We start from the raw sequence: 18,377 nt of genomic DNA, 5'->3' as shown, positions 1-18,377 counted from the left end.
AAAAAAGAAGAAGAAGAAAAAGAAAAAAAGAATCGTACATAGTCGAAAATATCAAACGTTAATAAATGAAGCGAAACGACGAGGAGTACTTTCTTAGTGAAAAATAATCGATGTTTCGAATTAGCGACGTATTTACCGGCACGTGTTGTAGCACGTGTCGGCCTATATCGGGTAACCGCAGCACCGGATCGTTTCTCGTCGTCTTCGCGTTGCACGTGAGCGAATCTTGATAATCCGATAAGTTCATACGCGCTTATTCGCTCATGGAGAAAGGTAATTATCATTCGTCTCTATCGTATGCGATTTCTGGGATAGCGCGATTACCATTAGCATCGACATCCTGTTCTTACGTAATTTGTTTGCACATTCTTTTTCTTCTTCTTCTTCATCATCTTCATCTTCATCTATCATCCTTTATCCTCTTCTTCTTTTTCTCCTTCGCATAATCGTCTAAGTGCAATGACACTTATCGAGTATGAAACAAACGCTTTCAGACCTTTCCACATTCCGCAGAAAATCATCGTTATAGAGTGATCGCATCTCAAGCCGATACCTTGGAACGTTTAAGATGTCGATATTTATGATCGTAGTAGCTTTCATGCTCCTAACGATCTTATATTACATGAGTCGAAAAAAACATCGATTACCACCTGGCCCTTTAGGCCTACCGATCGTGGGCTATTTACCATGGATCGATCCAAAAGCACCTCATGAGACACTTACCGAATTGACAAGGAAGTATGGACCGATCTGTGGATTGAAAATGGGTTCTGTATACACTGTACTTCTATCGGATCCTCGTCTGATACGACAAGTCTTCGCTAAGGATACGTTTGCTGGACGGGCACCACTCTACTTGACGCATGGCATGATGCATGGTTATGGTGAGTTACTATTTAATATAAAAAAAATATATTCTCGTTACTGCGAATTCTCTCGTCGATTGGTAAAACTTGAAAGGAGTTAATAAGGCAAAAAAAAATAAAATAAAATAAAATAAAATAAAGAAAAAAGAAAGAAAGTTTTTTCGCGAACCGTTTTGACTGATACCTTTGAAGAAAGAGATCGTAAACGGAAGGTAAAGGACGGTCCCAGACGGTCGTTTGGCTCGATTACGAATCGCCTCGCGCATCGTAAAGCGCGAGCGACCGTCTCGCCAGGAGAGAGAGAGAGAGAGAAAACCGGTAACAATAAGACAACCGGTTACAATGGAAGGGCAGGCGGGTGTTGTAGGACGTAACGGTTCCTCTAACGAAGGAAGTCGACGCGGGCCAACTAACCTACTAAACCCGAAATGAGAAAAAAAAAGAAAAATAATGTAGTGTATATATATATATATGTATATATATATATATATATATATATGCGTGAGTAGGTATATGCTTATGGTGCGTCAACGTCGCGTGCGAGCCAAGAGCGGAGGCGAGGTTTAGGATCTATAAAGAAGCTGACGACGCGCGTCGAAATGAAACGAGGTCGTTTCGTGTCCGTCCAAAGGATTTACAGCGTTTCCAGAAAGCCGTCTCCGAGGTCTTTCTTTTTCGAACAAAGAGTATCGCTTCCGCGAGCACTTAGCGCGTGTGCACAGTGAAAGTCACCTCCTCGATTCCTTTCCACCTCTTACTTTACTATCTACCTCCTTTTCGTTAGCTCTTTCTCTTCTTCTACTCGCTATCGACTAACGAAATTTCTTTCACGTCGTTACCTTGTACCATGTTAGCTTTGTAACAGATCTATCGGGCTTAACTATTCGAGTTAAAGAATTCATTGGAGATAGTTTCGAAAGTGAGAACTATTTTCAAAGTGAGAATCTATATTTCGTATTATCTTATTCCCAGTTTTGTTATAATCACGCTGTTATAATTACGTTTTCGTCATTCGTCCAACGATATCGTTTAATGATAAATTCTAATCCGTTAACTGGATGATTCGATAAGAGATAAAGGAAGAAGGAACAAAAAGAAGAAAGATATTCGAGAACATAGATGCTTGACGTTTTCGTTCTAATCGAACGAAAATATTTTTATTGTTCGATAGATTTCATTTGTAATAATTTTCATTTGTAATGTGCTTTATTATCTTCGTTCGTTCGTTCGATCGTTCCTTCTATTGATCAAGTTTGCTGGGAGATCATTAGTCTCGTCGTAGAAGATAAGTTTCAATGTTTCACAGTCGCGATAAGAAATTCTGTTCGAAAATAATTTTAATCGTATCGTCTATATATATATATATATATATATATATATATATATATATATATATGTACTTATGTATACATACGTATAATGTATATATATATATAGAAAGAGAGAGAACGTCGTGAGTTCTCTGCAAAGGCGTATAGCGGTAAGGAGAATAAAATAGAACGTAGTCATGCTCTTTTCCTCGGGATTTACCACGGCTCCTCGTTGCTCCTGGTTGATAACGTGTCCTGCGAGGCCTTCTTGGTAGTACCGTTAGCACTTTCGATTTACGAGCCGCCATGTGAGCACGACGATTAAGGTATAACGCAAATAACGCTTAGCGAGTTCGATCAGATTTCTAACACCGTGACACACATATCGAAGGAATTACTCAGTTACTTTGGTCCGTACAAATCGGATCGTACTCGCGATGTCTGAACGGATGTCCTCCGAGACGAAGGAGTGTCTTTAATCGTAGTTGTTCCGATAGTTCTCTTCTGTCTCGATCAGCTTTCTTTCTCATTTTTTTCTTTTTCTTTCTTTCCTCGCTTTCTTTTCTTTTTTCCTTTTCCCTTAAATTATTTTACGCGGTTATATCCGGTTCAAAGCACTTTTTTCTTGTTTTCTCTTTTCTTCTTTTTTTTTCAAGAATTGCTCGCGTTTAAAAGAGATGATGAACGGTGCAACGAGTTATACCAATGGGAGGAAATTAATGAAGGAAAGAGAGAGAGAGAGAGAGAGAAAGAGAGAGAGTGGGACCCGTTGACTTACATCTAGCGTGTCGTACAAAAATACGCTCACGAACGATCGACAGGACGGACGGTAGGATGCTTTCGAAAAGTTGTGCTAAGGTATATACTCAGAGGACGAGGTCCTCGTCTCTTTCCCTCCTCCCACGTCGCATCCCTCCGCCCTCTTCTTATTCGTTCCTTCGTGGTACACTTCGCCCGTGAAATTATCGGCGGTCCTCTCGTATCGGAATTTGTGGCCCTGTAGGAGAACTTTTCAGCCAGACGAGAAACTTACGATCGTCCGAGTAACCCTGTTCTCTTTCGGAAACAAAAGATTTCGATACTACTTGAGAACAGAGAATCGAAGAGAAGAAGAAAGGAGAAGAGGGAAGTAGAGATCGAAGGGGACGATCTCTTACCTTTGCGCTATCGAGATGGGACACGGGAATGCCCGTATGCTCCTGCTTTCTTTACTTCGACGTCTTTACGACGGGAGATCGCTGATTTTTATCTCCTACCTCTCCCCGTTTATTCTTTCTTTTTGGCAGATTTAACGACTCGATTTCTATAGGTACCTTACCTACCTACCTACCTACCTATCTACCTACCTACCTACCAACCTACCTACCTACTTGCACTCTTGGAATATCGAATATCGAAGATGCGTATCTAACACGAGATGAGTCTCCTTAACTTTACCACGTTTACCTATGTTTTCGCTTTTCTAGATATATCTAATAATAAGCGTTACAATTTCTCTTTCTTTCTTTTATCTTGTTTCTTATTTCTCTCTCTCTCTCTCTCTCTTCTTATCTTATTTTATCTTTCTCTATTATTATTATTATTATTATTATTATTTCATTTCTTCGTCTTCTTTTTTCGATATTCGTCCGCTCAGAAAAGAAAATTGTATATAATAAATCTACATCGTGATATAAATTTTCTCGTTGATCATCGTGATCTATCGTGAATAATATTGACGAGAAATACATTAAAATAAAATTAATTAAAAGGAAATGAAATCAAAATGAGGAAAACGAAATAAGGTATCAGAGATTATCGGAATCTAGAGAAATATGATCATCGCACCCCTTAACGCACGCTCTACCGCGACGGCGGTGTGCTTCTGTCGCCTTTCACGAGGCGTCTCGATGCCCTTACACCGAGTTTCTACCACCACTCCTTTCGAATGCCCCTCCAAAAGGCACAACGAGGATCCTCCCGCTAGGAGAAATCTCGTTCGTCTTCTCTCTTTCTCTTTCTCTTTCTTTCTCTCTCTGTACAACTAACTCACTCACTCGCTCGCTCACTTACTCATCCCCACTTTTCCCGTGCTATTACGATGGAGAGGGAAGCTAAGTGGGGAGGACGCTTGGCCACGCCCTCACCAACAGGTACTTACCTATTACCTTGTTCCTTGAGTACGTATTCGATGGGAGAAAATATCCTCTTAACTAAGCAAAGAGTTTTGTTACGAACGTACGCTTCTCAAAGGAAGATACTATTCTTTGTTTATTTCGAGTTTGTTTATTTAATCGTAATCGAGTATTAGTTGTACGACCATTATTGTATGTTATTATTCTTCCCCGAATAAGTAAGTTGTTTACTTAATACTCTAATAGCCTTTTAACGAAAAGGGCAAGTATTCTTGTATCGTCATAAATTATCCTTTGAAAGAAGTAATTCGACTTGTTTTGTTAAGGTCATGCGTATATGTTAATGCATGATAAGTATTGAACAGATAATTACCATTGTTTACAGGGATATTTTTGAAAAAATATAAAAGAACGAAAACAAAGGAACAAACAAACAGAAAGGAAACAAACAACGTTTCGTTACGTTTCTTTCAAAACAAAACAAATACGAGAAGATATCCGTTCGAACTTTGCTAGGTGATTAATTTTGCGATAAATTCAAATGCTATCTCTTTGTTAATACGAGAGGATTATTCGTGTACGTATACACGTAAGTATCTATATAAGTTTAATCGCGAATAAAAAGAAAAGTAAAAGAAAGAAAATATAATCGCGTTGGTGCATGCACGCACGCACGTACGTATGTATGTACGTATTTACGTACGTCATTCTCATTGTTTAATCGATAGAATTCAATATCGTAGGAGAATGATTTTCTCGTTTTCCCATTTCGTCGTGCAAGGATGTCGATGACGTTCTTACGGATGTAATCATCGACAAGACAACGACATGCGTTGGTGCGAATACGCGCCATTCAATCGTTCCATTAACGTAATCATTATTGTAGAAAATATCTATTGAATTTTTCTTTAACCAAGTAAGTTATACTTAGATATAACTATTTCTCTATCACGTCATAAGAAGGAGAATGACGATGACGTTCGTATTGGTAATGCATAGTGCGATGAGGAAACGCGTGATTTCGAACGAAAACTTTTAAGCAGTTTTACTCGTTATCTACTTCTTCGTCTAGATCAATTAGTTTACAAAACTTTCCCTATGACTAAATGCCTCAAAAATTTGGATATTTTAACAAAACGTTCCTTCGTTATTTTATAGGATTAGATAGATAAGATTTATTAATAATAAATAAATTAAGCAAATGAATAAATGTAACAGTTTAAACAAATATAACAAATATTTAGTTTCTAATTTTTTGTTATGTGAAACGAAATATATAAAAATAGTATTTTCATCATTTTTCATAGCATACTTATTTGTCATTACACGGAACATATAGTTTGGGAAACGTCGTCGTATTTTCTTATCTACTCGTGAGACTTTTCAAATTTATTCGAACGAAAGAAAAAGTCAAATTACACCGAGTATCAAGGGATAAATTCCAAAAACTAAAATATTTCCTTTCAAACTTTACTTATATAATATATTCGAATTATCTAAATTATATGAAACACACGAAAACAGTATTTCCATCATTTTTCACGACACATTTATTGATTTTACACGGAAAATATAATTTACCGACTAAATCTCGACTAAACTATTTTCGCATTTATTCATAAAATTTTTCAAATTTATTTAATCGAAAGAAAAAGTCAAATTACATCGAGTATCAAGAGATAAGTTCAGAAAACCAAAATATTTCCTTTCAAACTTTACTTATATAATATATTCGAATTATCTAAATTATATGAAACACACGAAAACAATATTTCCATCATTTTTCACGACACATTTATTGACCTTACACGGGACATATAATTTATTGATTAAATCTCGACTAAAATAGTTTCGTATCTATTCATGAGACTTTTCAAATTTATTCGAACGACCGAAAAAGTCAAATTGCATGTGGTATCAAGGGTCGTTTAAGAAGATTTTTTATGAGATAGAGAAGAAGCAAGAAAAGGATGAAAAAGAAGAAAAAGGAGATGAAGAAGAAGACGATGAAGAAGGAGGAGGAGAAGAAGGAAGAAGGAGGAGGAGAAAGAGAAGGAGGAGGAGGAGGAGGAGGAGGAGGAGGAGGAGGAGGAAAAGATGTAGCCGTCGACGGAGGCGCGTGCCTCGTTCACCGGCGAGACCCGTGATTACCCGACATCACGTTTACGCGCGCCTTTATGGGCGCGCTCACATTTCTTATAAGCTTGGGTTGAAAACTGGTTGGTTCGTTGGCTCGCACCGCTATCGGCATCGCCGAGTCGTCTCATCGAGAGTCGGTATGGCGGGTGTACACCGAATAACATCCTGCGTAATGCCTATTAATTTATTATAGAGTTCCTTGGTGCCGATAACGCGTATCCCTGAAGTCGTTCGTAAACATATTATGCAATTTTCATTGCTAAACTCGTACATGCATCTCTGGATTAGTTGCGTCTCTCTCTCTCTCTCTCTCTCTCTGTCTCTCCCTGTTTCTTTCGTTTTCTTTTTATTTTTTATCCACTCGATAATTTTGAAATTTTGAGAAAAGAAAGAGGACGAATATATCGGATCGAAACGATCGTCCAACTCGGACTCTATTAATAGAAACGAGAGTGATCGAAAGTGAGAGTTTCGAATAGTTCGAAAACGTAAGAATTCGTAAAGACTTTTGTATAGATTCGTTCGATCTATCTTTCTTTTCTTTTCTTTTCTTTTTTTTTTCTTTTGCTATTTCGAGCTACGCGGCTTCGTTATTTATTTATTCCGCTTTTTATTATTTTACAAGAGAGGAAAAAAAAGAAGAATGTTCGGAAGCGATGGATCATTATATTTCGATCGTTGCGATTGCACAAGAAGATTTCGAGGCCGGTCGTACACCTTCGTCGTTCACAGCATCCTCGCTCTCTGCGAGAGGATCGTTTTTCTCGGAGAACACTGTGGTGGGCTTTGCTTGGCGGAGAGAGGGAGAGGGGGAGATGGAGGGGTGGGGCAAGGGGAGGGCACCCAAGTAGCTATCTAGTCAACCAATCAGCTACCGTGTGAGGTTAACGTTATCGTCGAAGATCGATAGATCGGTGCAGCACTCTCGTTAGCCGTCTCGCGGTGCATCGACCCGATGCGTACACGCGGTGATCGTCAAAACCGTCTGGCGATGTAACGGCGTTGGCCTTTAAGCGGGTCGACAGAACCTGAAATTCTCGACGTCCTTGGCGTCTCTCTGAGTCGAGAAAGAAAGAGAAATAGAGAGAAAGAAAGAGAGAGAGAGAGAGAGAGAGAGAGAGAGGGAGACTTTTTCCTTTGAATCGCGACAGTCGACGCATTGGTCTTTCGCGATATCGAATTTCCAGACATCGATGAAAAAGAGAGAGAAATAAAGCGATAGAGGTAAACATTTAGAATGATTTAAGAGAATATGAAAGTGAAAAAAAAAATTAGATATACCTTTCGAAGGGATCGATCCTCTCTTCTAATCATTCAGAACGGTGGAATGCAACGACTGAAAGATACTCTAGGCACCTCTGTAAATTTCCATTACGAAAGTCGAGCCTTGAAAAGAGGCGAGTGTCCTTTCGCGAGGACGCTCGCTCGGTTATATTCTTGACACTCCTGCGAATGAAAAATCATAGAAGGAAAAGATTCTTTTCTTCTTTTTTTTTTTCTTCTTTTTTCTTTTTCTCTATATCTCTCTTTCTCTCTCAAGCACAGTAAAATAATCCCAAGTAGAAAATTTCCTATTTCCCTTTTTAGGAGAAGAGATCCTTGGACGCGATCGGAATGAGATCTTTCATTTCCCAAGTTAGACACAAGTGATCGTAGTTTTCTACGTTGGAATTCGCGATTTTTTTTTTTTCTTCTACTCGAGAAAAAAGAAGAAAAAAAGAACAGAAAGAAAGAGAGAAAGGGAAAAAAAAGAAAGAAAAAGAAAAAAGAAGTCACGTCGGATTTGGAAATTCTCAGGATGTCGCTTTTAATTTATTCATTTTTCTCTTTTCCCTCGTCAATCTTGTCTTAACGAGCTTCCACTCGAATAGGATAGGTTAGGTTCGTGAGAGCCAAACCGGACTCTCTTTCCTTCCCTCGTATCGTATTCGTGTACAGGTATATGTTTGTAAACATGTATGTGAACGTGTACGTTGTAAGCTTGTTCGTCGTGTGCGTACGTCGTGTGTCATCGAGAGAGACTTATTCCGAGGAGAAACGAAGGACTCTCACTTTTATCGGTCTCCTTGAAGGAAGTTCCCGCGCAGCTGTCGTCGACGATGGTTCTGCTCTGCATCCGCAGGGAATTACAGTTAGGTTAGCAAGGACGTGCCGACGGCCTCTCCTCCCATTAAGAAAGACGGAGCGCCGTATATCTCGTCCACTTCGTGTTAAAGAACGCGTATATCTAACCACCGAATCCTCGGGTAGAAGAGGAGGAGGAGGAGGAGGAGGAGGAGGTGGTGGTGGTGGTACAGGGGGAGGAGAAGGAGAATCCTTATAAAGACGTTTAATATTCGCATTAATAAAAGAAACGAACCAGTCGCTCCGTATACTAGTTTACATTATTGCATTTATTTCGTCTTAGTTATTTACATATGTCATGGTGTTTTTTTCTCTCTCTTTCTTTCTTTTTCTTTTTCTCTTTTTTTTTTTTTTTGCACAAACCAGTCACCATCAGTAACCCACCACCACCGGTCACTACCACCGATACACCATGTTAATAGCAAAAGCATGGAATGACAAATATCGGTCACGTGCTTCATCCAGAAACACGTGCGCTCGCGGTTGCGTTTTCCTACTTAGTAGCAAACCTCTATAGAATATGCAAATTGATCTGGAACGAGAAGGTTGCTTGCTGTATTCGAAGGTACTTACATGTACTTACTTAACTTACTTTGCTTGTTTATCTCACCGAACGAACGTTTTTCTTTCTACCGTGTAACAGTCGTCGTATCTATGTTGCGTAGTCTGGTACAGAGTTAAGTTACGGATAAAAGGAGTATAGAATATAGAAAAAGGATCTTTCGAAATATAAATACGACTATTCGTTCGTTATTTTTTCTTTTTTTTTTTCTCTTTTTTCAACCCGCCAGTAACGAAATTTCTCGAGGAGTTGAAACGTCGAAAAGAAGGGAGGAAAAATGGGAGAGAAAAAAAGCGGAGGGATGTCCAAATACCTGGAAGGACCAGATCTCGCGGTATCATCCGGTATACCGACGTATATAAAGGCTGAAACTCTCGAATGTCAAGGACGTCTCGGTTTCTTGACTTTTCCCAAGAATTTTGTCCATTTGCTTTCGGAGTCGCTTCTTCTTCGCCTTCGCGAAATCACGCACGACCTTGTGCCCGAGTACCGATATATTTCTGACAGTTTTCGAAGATCGGCACTTCTTCTCCCTTCATCCATTTTATTAACCTGAAACGAACGTTCGAAACGTCGATCGCCAAATTTGTCGCAATTTTATTCGATCTGTTCTCTCGTATCGTTGATATCGAACGATTCTTAAACATTATTACTTAATAATAATAATAATAATAATAATAATAAAATAACAAAGATATCGTTTACGTTACCAATACCGTTCTAAACGATCAAAAGAATTACAAAAATGCGTGTAACGAAATGCATTCGATTTATTTAACGAAAGAATCGCAACTTGTTCTACGATACAATCGATTAACGCCAACCATTTCGTAGTGTCGTAAGCGGGACGCTCAACGATCGGATCGACTGTATTTGGACAATATACGTCGTGAGAGGTTCGAGTCCTCGTCCCAACTCTCTTCTCTTTACTCTCCTCGTTGCATTTATCGATGCTCCGTAGCAGGCGAGGTGGAACGACCGGCCCTGAAACTTTGCTCGGACCCAACCTCATATGCTCATTATCCGCTACTATCACAACCGGTGTTTTATTTTTGGCGGTACACGAATTCGCGAGCGTCTCCTCCTCCTCCTCCTTCTCCTCCTCCTTTTCCTTCTTCTACTCCTCCTCTTCCTCCGCTTGCGTCTTTCTCGATGATGTCATCTCTTGAAATCAAGTCCCGGCACTGACTACAACGACTACAACGACTACGACAACCACGTAGTGTTATTTAGTTGCGTAAGAAACGATCGCAGCAGACTGTTGAGCTCTATTATCGATCTTCCACCGATCAATATTATCTTCTTATTTACCTTTTTATTAACGCTTTCCTTCTAATTGAACACGAAATACGAACTCGTTGCGAACTCGTCGTATGACGCATCCCGGAAAGTTTTCTCGCTGTGCCGGTCATTTAAATACGACACTGACCTATCGACTGCTCGACCGATTCTTAGAACGAGTCGCGAATAACCAAGTATCGCGTGGCAATACGTTTTAACTCGAGACCACGAGAAATCGCGTTAATCGGCGTTAATCGTTAAATTTGCACCATACTACAATATTATTGTCCGTAAAGCAATATATGTAAAAGCGTATGAAGATGTATATATCGTATATCTCTATGTTAGATGTAACAGTGAGAATGTTAACAGATCGTTGGTATTTGAGTCGATCTCGAGACGGAAAGAACGTAGTCCTTGAACGCGGATTCTATATTACGTTCTTTGTAAACAACTACGTTTGAAAATATTTACGATAATACGGATTTGCAAATGGCGATTTGCAGAAATTTTTCTACCTTGGCCTTGAACAACGAAAGGTACGAGACTGAGGAACATTTTTTTTCTTTTCTATTTTTTTCTTTCTTCTTTCTTCTGTGTTTTTTTCTTTTTCTTTCTTTCTTTGTTTTTTATTTCTCCTCCTCCTCCTCCCCTTCCTTTTTTCTTCCTTTCATTTTGACCAACCAAAAAAAAAGAACAACAACCCTCCTGGCGAAAACTCGTGACGCGATCTACTCGGAGGAGCACGATCGCGAAGGATCTTATTCGGTATTCCCTTCGCACGTGGATCGTAAACCTCAATAATCTCGTGGATCATCAGGATTCCGAGATCATTCTCGTGGCGACGACAGTCGCGTGTGACCTGCCTGCGAAAGAGCTGTCCCGAGATAAGAAATGAAGCGCGTTTCGATCTCCAGCTCGCATCCGATTCCTTTTAAGAGGATTAACTTAACTTCTTAAGTTAAGTTAAAGTACAAATGGTACCTTCCTTTTGTATTTCACGATTACAACAAATTTCTCGTGAAGGAAGGAATCCTTTCATTATGAAAGATCAAATGAAATATATTCGTAGTCCGTTCGAGAAATATCAATGACCTTTCGTACGATCATTATTCCTCGATGATCTTTCGATCGTTCTTTAACGACGCGTAAACGACGACGAAGGGTGAGAAGGGAAGAAGAGGAAGGAGAAAGAAAAAAGAAAATAAATTATTTCGAATCCTAAATGCTAAACGATTCGAAAAATCTACTTAAATACAATTTGGTAAATATATGTATGTATATATGATTCGCACAAGAATATATAATTATTTAAGATTAATTTTTATACTTGTTGGATTCGATAAGTAAGATTCGTGCATGGTTCATGCATTAACACCTCGTTAATCAATCTCAATTTTCATAAAAGCTAACTTACCACGAAGTCCCGTGATATCGACGATCAGATCAGCATAACTGGCTTATCTCATCGACGAGAGATGAAGCGAGCGAGAGAGAGAAAGAGAGAGAGAGAGAGATAGAAAAGAGTGGGCGCGGTAGGATTATTGTTTATTCATTCAAGAATTATCCTTCGGTGAGTTCAGTGGCAGCGCCTACTTACACGGTATGACGGTAATCCTCTCGCTATTTTTTTTTTCTACCCCTCGCTCCTCTCCTCTCCTCTCCTCCTCACTCCTCACCTCTTTTCTCAAGCCGTTGCACCGGCTCCGAGAGAGGATAGACGCGACTGACTGAGATTGGCGGTGGTGGTAGTCAGCGACGGGCATATTTATTATTCTCATTGAAGGTGCGACGCGAGGATCACCTTCGACAAAAAAAAAAGAAAATAAAAAATGAAAAAAGAGGAAAAAGAAAAATACAGAAAAAAACTGAAGAAATGAAGATAAAAAGAAAAGAAGAAACAGAAAAAAGAACAAGTCGAAGAGTAGTTATCTTCTTGGCTATTTTTCTTATTCTCTTTCTTCTTCTTCTACTACTACTACTACTACTGCTGTTGCTGCTGCTGCTGCTTCTTCTTTCTCTTCTTTTTTCTTTTCTTTCTTTTTCTTTTTCTTTCTTTCTGTTCAGGTCTCATCTGCGCCGAGGGAGAGCTTTGGAGGGATCAAAGAAGATTCGTCGCTGGTTGTTTGAAAAATCTCGGCATGGTAAAATTCGGACTGAAAAGGGACAGGATGGAAAGGAGAATCCTCGCAGTTCTGGAAGAATGCATTTCGGTAGAAATCTTGATAATCTGCCACTTTCTAAATTCCTTTCCTTTTTCGCCGAGACAACCGACTCTTTTCTTTTTTTTTTCTTCTTCTTTTTTCTAAAGAGAAAACTCATACAGATGGTATCCATTATCGCGATCGTTACAAGCTAAGAGTTTAGAAGGGGTAGCAGGAGGGAGAGGAAGCAAAAACGAAAAAAAAAGAAAAGAAAAAGAAAATAAAAATCGCAATAAATATAATCTTGAGAGAAAGTTTTTCTTCGTGAATAAATTATACGACGATTATTAGTTCGTTGACTTGTTATATGATATATCGATCGGGCAAAACTTTAATCGAAAATTTCGATTATTTTAGAAATTGAAGGAAAGATCTACGATCGACGGTTTCGATCCAAACGAGACTTTGCAACATTGTATAGGAAATCTGATGAACGATCTCGTGTTCGGTAAAACGTACGACGAGAACGATCGCGTTTGGAATTGGCTTCGTATGTTACAAGAAGAAGGTGTGAAACACATTGGTGTTGCCGGGCCTTTAAATTTTTTACCATTTCTCAGGTAAGTCAATCTATTTCTCTTTTATTAAATTTTCACCATTTTATATACATAGCTTAATCAATTACCCTCGATGGTGGACAAATTGGCCGCAATTAGCAGTCTGCTAGGTAAATTGATTCGCCCTGTTTATTTAGTCATTATTTGGTCCGTCAATGGACTAAAGTTGATTCATCGAGCGTTTACCATGCAAATTTCATATTATGCATCCGATAGGAGTAAGGTAACGCCCATCGGAATGCAGAAATCGATCGTTGAATCCTGGTTAGTAGTTAAGTTCTTATAACTGAGTTGCTGAGTTTATTAAACGATAGGAATGAAATGCGTTTGTTGCAAGTAGGCGTGTACGCCGTTATCGATCTACCTGATAATTTAACCTCGATAAAAATCTTAACTCTCGCTAGTCGCGATATTGAAGTATTTATGGCGATACAAAGTAAATAAGTAAGTAAGTGTTTTTTTCATAGAGAAGAAATAAAAAAAATAATGCATGCGGATTACCTCCTTAGATTTTTACCATGGTACGGTAAAACGATGTATACTTTGATCGATGGAAAAGAGAAAACCCATAAGATTTATAAGAGCATCGTCGAGGAACATCGATCTAATCCCGTAAAAACGGAGAGTCTTTTGGCAGCGTTCGACGATGAAATGACGAGTAGAATGAAATCGAACGACCTTGGATATTTTACCGAAAAGCAATTCTATCATTTGCTCGCTGACATTTTCGGTGCAGGAATGGACACGACCTTGACTACTCTCCGTTGGTTCCTTCTCTTCGTTGCGACTTATCCGGACGAACAGGTATGAAGTATTACTATTGAAAAATATTTCTTCCTCCTTCTCTTTTTCTTTTCATTTTTTTTTCTTTCTTTTTTTTTCCTTTAAATCAATTTGTCTAGAATTTTTTTCTTTCAAACAATCGAATTAACAACGAAGACTTTTTACGTTTCTTTATTTCTTTCTTTATGTATATATATATATATATCTTTTTCTCTGACGATTTATACGTACGTATGTATACATATATATATATATATATGTACTACAAATACCAGGAAAAGATCTATCAAGAGATGCAACAGGTGCTACCAGATAAAGAACCCACTTTAGACGATAGAACTGTTTTGACGCGTCTCGAGGCAACTATAGCGGAAGTACAAAGGATAAGAAGCGTTGTTCCAGTTGGTATACCTCACGGAACGATCGAGGTATTTTATCCGGTTTATTTCTTTTATCCTACGATCATTTCAAAGACTTTATCCTTTTACCAATAAATTCGAGAGAAAAGGTCGTCCTTGTCTTAATTTGTCGCTATGAAATTTTTCGTATGTTGATCGATAATAATCGATTAATTAATTATTCATACGATTCTGATGCGATATTTCCTATTGAAATATTTCGATAATATAGATACAAGGAAATATAAAAACATCGACATTTTTTTTTTTCTTTTTTTATGAATCTTTGAAATTTAGGATACGCAAATAGGAGACTACGATATACCAAAAGGTACGATGGTGGTACCGATGCAATGGTCCATTCATACCGATCCATCTTATTGGCAAGACCCATTCGATTTTAAACCGGATAGATTCATTGCCGATGATGGCAGCCTCGTTAAGCCGGAAGCGTTCTTGCCTTTCCAAACTGGTAAGTAAATGGCAAAGATTCTGCTTATTAAAAATGTTATGCCGTTCAGAGTACAAGGATGTTGTTGCAGTTGACTAATAATTCGTATTCGAACGTTACGTTCGAAAGAAACACTGTGTAACTATTTACGTAAAATCGATTTATCTCGCTTAAGTGTTTCTTCTTCTTCTTCTTCTTCTTCTTCTTCTTTTTCTTTTTTTTTTTCAGTAACATATTTTTTTTCTTTTCTTTTCTATTTTTGTTTTTTTTAAATCCAAAAATTTTTATCGTACGATACGGTTTATATTATCGAATTTATATTAATCAATATCGTCGAGTAATGACAATGATTAAGTTTCAAAATAAAAGATAGATATATTTTATGGCAATCTGAAAGTTTCTTTTGCTTTAAGGAAAACGTATGTGCGTCGGGGACGAACTTGCCAGGATGATCCTGTTCCTTTTCTCTTCGAGAATAATCCGTAGATTCGTCGTTTCGATCCCTCCTAACGTTTCGATTAATCTCGAAGGAGAATGCGGTATTACCTTGGTCCCTAAACCCCATAGATTGGTTTTCGCACTTCGTGAATACCCTGGAATATGATCCGTATCTCTTTTTTTTTTTGTTTTAAGATTTTTCTAAAACTTATTTCATTAATTCATTATTTCATTATTTACGATTTTTCACGTGTTACGTATTTCTATGTAATAAAGAAGAACGATAAATAAAACGAAACGAAGAGTTTTCATTGATAGTGTCTTAATATCCTTGTGAATATTTTCATCGATTTGACGTTATAGTTAATTTTTAATCTAACAATAATAATTAATTTAATTTTTACTTTAACAATTGAAATAATTACAATTATTGAGCAAGATGATTTATGAAACCCCATCTAATGATTCTGAAATGTTTATGTAATAATAATACTAAATGTTTATAATAATATTATATATAATAAATTACATATAAATATATTAATATTATAATAAATGTTTATGTAATAATATATGCTCTTCTGTTAAAGAGTCTAATTGTTTTTTATCATTTAGCTACATACATTCGAATCAATCGAAAGATCCAACCATCCCATAACGTCCGTAGGCTATTCAACAAATAAACAGCAGTTTTCACATAAAAGCAATTTTCTTAAACTCGACAGTTGATCGTCGAACAGATAAAAACATATTTATAAAGGACCATTACTAATCAGAGATATTTACGAGTTAAATGTTTTATGGCTAGTCAAGAGATTACTCATCTTTCGAAATCTAGCAATAGGAAAATTATTACGTACATTTATGACGTTCTTGAATTTTTTTATTGTAATTGAAACATACGAACTTGGTCAACACAAAATGTCATTATATTCGAATCGTAGATAGCATATCGATCTCACAGAAATATCTATTTCGTTAACATTCTATTAAATTTATACTTATATTTGTAATTTGTTAATATCGTATCTGATAAGCAGTAATCTCGTAAATATTCGAACAATCATTTAAACGTTCCTATTTCATATTATCAAAGTTTAATAAACTTTCTCTTGTATCAATCTATATAGTACTTCGTCCTCTCAAAGTACATTTCGTAACTGATATCTTTATCTTCGATCGACTTATCGCTAAACTGAAGTTGTTGTGCTAGTCATCAACGAAAGGACTACGTGAGTCAACTCTGAACTTTAAAAACAAATACCCTTTGTTAAATTTAAACATTCAATACGATAATATCGCATTTGTACGATAATCAAATACAGACAGTCAAATATCGAATCGAGAAAAATAAATAAATAAATAAATAAATAAATAAATGAACAAACCGTTCGCTCGAATTTATCTGTGTTTCTTTGCGATATATAGTTCTTCCAAAGTACTCTTCGAAACCGGTATTTCTTTCTTCGATATTCGTATCGCTAACTGAAACCACACGTGTCACGAATACGAACGCGAAAGGTCTACGTGTATCAACGAATTGAACAATCGTCGTATGCAACAATTTTCTTTCAATGACGAATACATCGATTCACGAATAAAAACGAACTGTATTTTTACGAATCATAGTTTATCGCAGTTGGATAACGATGTATACCATAGAAAACTAGAAAAAGATTAAAAAAAAGAAAAAAACGAGGGACAAACAAAACGATTAGATCGATAAGAAGGACGCCTCCAAAGAAAAACATTAAAAGAACGTCAAACAATGCGAATCATAAAAAACATACAGCTACCCGAACACACGCCTATTTCAGAATAATACGAGGAAACGAATCAAGCAATGACGACGATTGATCAAATTCGAAGAATGATAAACGACGATTAATAAGATTTGATTTCTTTAACGAATCAATTTTACTATTACACATTTATTAAAAATGCGGAGTTCGAGTTTAGTAATTATTCATAAAACAAACTTATAATCTGGCATTCATTGAAAATAGGTAAATTAGTTAACGTCATTATATTCTATTATAATAATTAAAATTATTTTCAATGTAATATCGAATTACCAAAGTAATTTCGAATGTAATATTAAACTTTCAAATAGTTAAAACGATTTTCAACGTAATATTGGATTATATTGCCTGTTACATCGGAAATATTTCAAACTTATATTAGAAAATTGAGACATTTGCCATGAGAAAAAATAAAGAAGAAGAAGAAGAAGAGGAGGAAAGAAAGAAGAACTTAAAAATAATTGATTTCTAAAACGAGGAACGTAGAATTTGGAAACTCATTGATCAATGCATTTAGAATTAAGAACGATGTTATAAAAGGAACTTAGAATTTCTAAATTGATCGAAATAAGAATCTTCTGTAAAATTTCTAAATCTATCGAAAGAACGAATCACAGCTCTGTGCGAAACAAGGAAATCCTTGAGATCGTCGCTTTTATTCTGCGTACGAGTGTTCCGTGCGTGTGTATGTGTGCATGTATGCGTGTGTATGTGTTTTTCTTTCTCCGAGACAAAAACAGAACCGACAAATATGCGAAAGAAGTGAGAAAGCTTAGTCTAAAAATAAAAATATCTCGGCACCAATAGATAACACCGAGCGAACGTGACCTAATTATTAGAAAGCATAAGCAAACGAACGAAAGAGAAGTGATTTAAAGTCGAAGAATAAAGGACGAGTACTAAGAGAAATTATTTTGATTAGTAATCGAATCAACAATAACTATATACTATCGATACCAGTTAGTAAATTGTGATATCGTATCGAATAATATCTAAGTCATAGGTATCAAAAATGTTGACACTCGTTTGATACTTATATCAAGATATCGATACTCATTCGATATATTTTATGAAAGTATCGATACTCATTTGATACTTCTATAAAGATTTAAAAGCGAATGGATACTCTTTGTTCCTTATTCGTCTTTTGTCTCTTCGATTTCGAACGGTTCTTTGTTTGTTTATTTGTTTATTTATTTGTTTGCGTGTATCAATAGATCAACAGAAGTGTCGAACTTATTATCGATACTTTCACGTGATATCAAACGGGTATCGATTCGGTGTAAGTAAACACTTTCTGATTCAATATCGATTTAAGAATTTATTAATATTGAAAGTTTCAATATGT

At 36.9% G+C, this 18,377-nt stretch overlaps 1 protein-coding gene across 1 annotated transcript; it reads left to right on the top strand.

Moving 5' to 3' along the window:
* The first annotated feature begins 504 nt into the window (after positions 1-504).
* On the top strand, positions 505-15,536 carry LOC127071706 (cytochrome P450 306a1). The gene is made up of 7 exons (XM_051011264.1): positions 505-884; positions 12,464-12,609; positions 12,958-13,160; positions 13,667-13,961; positions 14,216-14,368; positions 14,636-14,810; positions 15,203-15,536. Exons 1-7 carry the CDS (start codon positions 569-571, stop codon positions 15,391-15,393), a joined length of 1,479 nt encoding a protein of 492 aa, XP_050867221.1. The 5' UTR covers positions 505-568; the 3' UTR covers positions 15,394-15,536.
* Positions 15,537-18,377: the final 2,841 nt, after the last annotated feature.

This window comes from Vespula vulgaris, chromosome 22, assembly GCF_905475345.1.
Source record: "Vespula vulgaris chromosome 22, iyVesVulg1.1, whole genome shotgun sequence".
Classification (NCBI taxonomy): Eukaryota; Metazoa; Arthropoda; class Insecta; order Hymenoptera; family Vespidae; genus Vespula; species Vespula vulgaris.
This window is presented reverse-complemented; position numbering and strand designations above follow the sequence as displayed.